This window comes from Sesamum indicum, linkage group LG8 (genome assembly GCF_026168435.1).
Source record: "Sesamum indicum cultivar Baizhima isolate 11 linkage group LG8, ASM2616843v1, whole genome shotgun sequence".
NCBI classification, from domain to species: domain Eukaryota; kingdom Viridiplantae; phylum Streptophyta; class Magnoliopsida; order Lamiales; family Pedaliaceae; genus Sesamum; species Sesamum indicum.
This window is the reverse complement of record NC_142664.1, coordinates 22515862-22521242: the sequence shown is the minus strand read 5'-3', so window position 1 is coordinate 22521242 and position 5381 is coordinate 22515862. Positions and strand designations below refer to the sequence as shown.

The 5381-nt window shown below is 34.1% G+C and overlaps 1 protein-coding gene across 1 annotated transcript in view; it reads left to right on the top strand.

Annotated features, from left to right (window-relative positions):
* PNSL5 (cyclophilin 20-2) overlaps nucleotides 1-2780 on the top strand; it is a 4076-nt gene extending 1296 nt beyond the window's left edge. The window contains exons 4-7 of the mRNA XM_088883874.1: nucleotides 1-2; nucleotides 903-957; nucleotides 1051-1136; nucleotides 2367-2780. The exon at nucleotides 1-2 is cut by the window's left edge and continues 87 nt beyond it. Coding sequence (XP_088740000.1) covers nucleotides 1-2; nucleotides 903-957; nucleotides 1051-1136; nucleotides 2367-2519 — 296 coding nt within the window. The 3' untranslated portion in view covers nucleotides 2520-2780. The remainder of the gene's footprint in view (nucleotides 3-902; nucleotides 958-1050; nucleotides 1137-2366) is intronic.
* Nucleotides 2781-5381: the final 2601 nt, after the last annotated feature.

The following is a 5381-nucleotide window of genomic DNA, read 5'->3' as shown; positions in this document are numbered from 1 at the left end:
ATGTAAGCTGCTAGCGTTATTTATCATATTTTTCTGATTGGATCTTTTCGTTTGTCTGTTATGTGCAAATAATAGTCTGCTAGTCGTCATGAAGATGTTTGGTCTATATACTTTTGCAACTTTCTGGTGAACTTATAATTTTTTATCCTTATTAGAAGCTTTTTGGCCTCACTGAATTGAGGTTATAAACCATGTATTGTATCTAGTATGGGTAACCACTTGCCTTTTTTTGTTCTTAAGAGAATGCCATGAAAGACCATGGACGATGCTAAAGTTTTTCTTACTATTTCTGAAACTTTTGCTACATTTATCAAGCTTTTTGAAGTCCGATAATGCTTTTTCTTTGGAGTTGTGACAGAACCATGTTCAAATCCACAAAAATATTAAAACAAAATGCCAAATGTAAAGTTGGTTGCAAAAATAGATGCTATGCGGTGCCGTGTGCTCTCTCTTTGAATAAGGGTGTGTTGGAGGAATATTTATGGACCCGTGAAATTGTAGGTCCCACACTGGGAACTTGAGGACATCCAAGGCAATATTATAATGAACTTTTTGGCTCTAGTTAGTATTTGCTATCAGTACATCTAGAAGAGAAAATTTTGGTGTGTGTCATATCTTGGCTGATTATAATGTCCTGAGTGCATCATATTTTGAGGGGCTTCACTGGAAACAGTCAGAGAACACCTTAATTTTTTTTTTGTCCTTATACATGCTATTATAATTTAGATATGATGCTGATCCACATACTAATTGTTTGATGCTTTTCAATCTGCTTTTTGGCCTGGTCACTAACCAACTTGTATTGCTACTATGCATAACATTTTTTTTGTCATTGTTTGTTAAACCTTTGAGTTTCTAGACCATTGTATTAATAAGGGCTCCATGATTGGGATGTCTCTCAGGGAACTGGTGGTAAAAGCATATATGGTCGCACATTCAAAGATGAAAACTTTAAGTGTGAGTTTATACTTTTCCTTCATTAATTTGTTTACTGGAGCTTTTTGTCATTACTCTTGCTGGCTAATAAGATAGTAATTTCTATACTTGTAGTGATTCATACTGGACCTGGAGTTGTTAGCATGGCAAATGCTGGTCCAAATACCAATGGGAGCCAGTTTTTCATCTGTACTGTCAAGGTACGCGGCAGTCTAAATAAATTTATTTTAGAGTGTGCAAAACTTGCAGGATAAAATACAAAAGTGAAAGCGGTGGAAAGATAATTGGAATTATCCATGTTATTACTCATTGTCTTAGAAAGAAAGTTTGAAACATGTTGGATCCTACTATGTTTCTGGTTTTGTCTTGAATATCTCGTACAAGAAAAGATACAAACGTTCGATGTTTTCCCACTTACAAATAGAGAAAAGAGTTTGAGCGGTCCACAAAAGAGTTCAGCAAGGACGTATCCTTACTTTATATGGCTTCCAAATTTTTGATCTGACAAAACTTTGTTGAAAAGTGTCAGCAGAATGAATCAAATAGAGAAGAAGGCTCTAAAAGTAACTCTTCTGAGAAAGCTTAAACTTTTTCGTTCTGCCCTTCCTCGCTCTGATGGCTGCCAATAATCAACACCTTTTTAAATGATATTCTACCAGAGTTCAGAAGGAAGTCTCTCAGTAACTCTACTGAGGAAGTGAACTTTTTCCTTGTTTTCTTTCTTGGCTTCAGTCTATTACTGCCAATTGTTGATGGTTTTTGTATTTGGTACTCTACCTAAGTTCAGTGACAAGTAACAACTGATTATCACCCATTTTTCATGTTACTGCCTCCTTGAGCTTTGTTTTATGTCTTGATTAAATTCGTTTCCTTCTGCTATTTGCTTGCACTACATTTTCATCTGTCTTCTATGTTTCAAGAAACCCATCTTCTTAAAAATGTGTATATATCATCCAACTTTGTGAACTTAAAGCTAACTGAATTTTTTGTTGAAGATAATGTGAGGGAGAGCTATGACTATTACCTCTAGCTTTCTTGAAGTCTGCCTACATTGTTAGAGCAATATTGCTTAGGTTAACCATGATCACATGTGAGGTTATGCAGCTAAACCATGGACGCTTGCTTGGCTGGTGCTCTTTTCTTTTTTCCCCTTCCGGAAAATGGAACTTAGCGGGTGGATGTTAACATCACTGCTTCACAATCTAAGTGGGAGTGATGTCATATATCCCAATGTGATATGCGGTGATCAACACTAACGTACTAGTCGAGTACACCATCATGAGAAATAATAAGTGCCTGTTGAGACAAAACCAATTATTTGGTCACTGAAATTTGATTGGAAGTAGAACTTGTTTGTAAGCAATACTTCTGTGTCGTAAAAATCCAGCTTTGAATATGTTCTTCAAATTTTTGTGTTGAATGAATTACAGACACCATGGCTAGACCAGAGGCATGTTGTGTTTGGACAAGTTCTGGAGGGCATGGATGTTGTAAGGCTGATTGAATCACAAGAAACAGACAGAGGTGATCGTCCTACAAAGAGGGTTGTCATAAGCGATTGCGGTGAACTTCCAGTGGCTTAAGGTGGAGTAATCATTGATCATGTCATCATGAGATTTTAGTTTTTGGCCATTCTAATGTTTTGTCATGTTCCTGATATAGAGGGCTATCTAGTTGATGAGGCTTGTCCAACTACAAGTTTCTTGTAGTTGTGTATGTCGAGAAAAAGGGACTTCAGTAATTTTACTTTACGAATTACTCGAGCAAGATTCAGGATATGACCTGCTGGTTGTATTGGTCGCATGTTTAACTGTTTTGACGAATAATGATTTCATTTGCAAGTATTTTGCCGTTAGTTATAATCAATAAATTTTTGTATAACAGCAGCATGATGTTTCCGTAAGCATGAATGTACAATAGGGATGCATGGTAAAGGTTGCCTTGCGTATGGTGGAAATACTTGGCTTATGGCAATGTGTGTTTATTTCTTACTCCAAGTGCAGTTTACCTATAATTTTGTGTAATGGGGATCAGCCCACGAGTGAATCAATGGAGTTGTAGGAAATTTTTTTTTCGTACTAGGTTGCCTTTAGTTGTATTTGTTATGTGCTTGCCTATTCTCTTTGAATTGTACATTAATAACATACATTATATTTATAGTATGCTTGGTTCATGTTTAGTTAAGCTCGATTTGCTAATTATCTTATTTGACTATCTATTAATGTTGCAGAATTGGATAAAACAGGTATGGTTCTGTTCTCTTATGCAGTTAATTTTTGGAATTTAAATTTTTTTGGGGTAAATAGATGTTTGGTAGTGAATCTTTATCCTCTGTGGAGAGCTGCCCAATTACGAGTACACACACACACAAACACACATCAAGTAGGGATGTTTACAATTCGATATACCAATGGGAGCGAGCAAATCGAAATTGAAAATTTTGTACATACTGAAATCGAGCTAAAAAATTTGGTCTGATTTCGATTTTGTATTGCTTTAACAAATGGCACTGAATACCAAAATATTATTTACTTAATTTTTTTATTTAAGTTTATATACATAGTTTTTATATTATTTTTGTTATTTTACTTATTAAAAATTTAAAATAAACAAGTCCAATTATTATTTTTGATTAATTCTTATATTTTTAACGGAAAAACCAATTGATCAAATATCGGATTGAAAAATGAAAAAAAAAATTCGATAATTAGTGAAATCGAATCAATTAAATTCAATCTAGTATTTGGTATAGCATTTTCGCGGCGTTCACCGAAATTTCAGTTTGATCGGGATGGGTTCTATGAAATGAACACTCGTGTCCTAACCTCAAGTGTCCAAATTCTGATCCCTTGGCTTAACTGCCCATCATTGAGTAATAGGTAGAGAGAGAGAGAGAGCCTCATTCTAGTACCAGGGGTGTATTTCTTTTCTCTTGATTCATTAATACCGTAACAGGAGGCAAGTGTACTTTTTACCATTCATTCTCAGTTCAGTCTTGAATGACGTGACATCATGGCTTGCATAATTAAGGGAGGTTTTTGAGAAAATTGTATTTTTGCTGCTATAATTTTGAATACTTTGTAATATTATACCATATTTTGAAATAGCTTGAAATGGTAAAAAAAAAAAATTTTTTTTTGGCCTTTTTTGTACTGCCGTTAGATTTCTAAAGATACACATAGCTGTCATGCAACAAGGACAAACACAAAACACGAAAATTATATTTTTAGTACAACAATTTAGGGCACCTTGTAATATTAATACCACAATTTAGGGTACCTTGCAATATTGGTATCATATTATTCAGTTTTGCTATGAATTTGTGGTGACCCTTTAGATTGATCTTTAGTTAAACTTGGGTTTGCATCACATATAAAATTTATTTCACAAGTCATTTGTACTAAATTAATTAATCACCATTAGTTAATCACTCTCTATTAACTTCTTAATCGGAGGGTACCTGTTACCATGAGTGACTATATAGCAATGGTCATCACTAGAGAATATATGGCATTTGCGTGAATCTGTCAACTAAGCGTACCATGAAAATACGGTCTTTCTGCATTTAGGACATAAAATTGGTTACCAATTCAAAATAGTATTTGCTTATCACGAGATGATAAAAAATCTTCATATGTTCTGTACAACATGTTTTTTTGAAGCCTATGACTATCTATGGCAGTGATCAAATAAAAAAAGGGGTTTTCCTATCTTGATAAAATGGGAAGCATAATTTAGAGAGTGGATACATAGTTACTAAAGTCAAAGATAAAAATTAATATCTAGTTCTATGCCCTAGTTTTGGTCGGAAGGTTGGGCGGTAGTAGAGCCATATCTTCATGTTACACATAACTGGCAAATTCATGCAAATTTCACCTATTCTCTAGTGCTATGAATCATTACTAGATGACCATCCGTGGTAATATATAGGTACTATCCAATTAAGGGCTTAGTAGAGGGTGGTGAATTAATGTTGATTTATTAATCTAGTGGGAAATGAGTTGCCGAATAAATTGTACATAAGATACAAACCCAAGTCTAATTGGAGGTGAACCTAAAGGGTCACACATAAATTTATAACAGAATTGGAGAATACGATACCAATATTGCAAGGTACCCTAAATTGTGGAATGCAATTTTCTCATTTTTTGCTCACCCTTGCTGCATGGCGTACTGCATGTGGCCTTGCCATTAGGAATCTAACGGTAGTATAAAAAATGCAAATATAGTCTATTTTTCAGTACCATTTTAAGTTATTTTGTAAAATATGGAACCAATAGTGTAAAGTATCCTAGATTATGGTACAAAAAATACAAATTTTTTCAAAATTTGTAGTCCAAACCTATATTCAACGAATCTAATAGCATGTCTCTGGCTAAATTTATTTAAAAGATCTTATACATTCATATATCTTATAAAATATTTTTAAACTTATGAAATGTTAA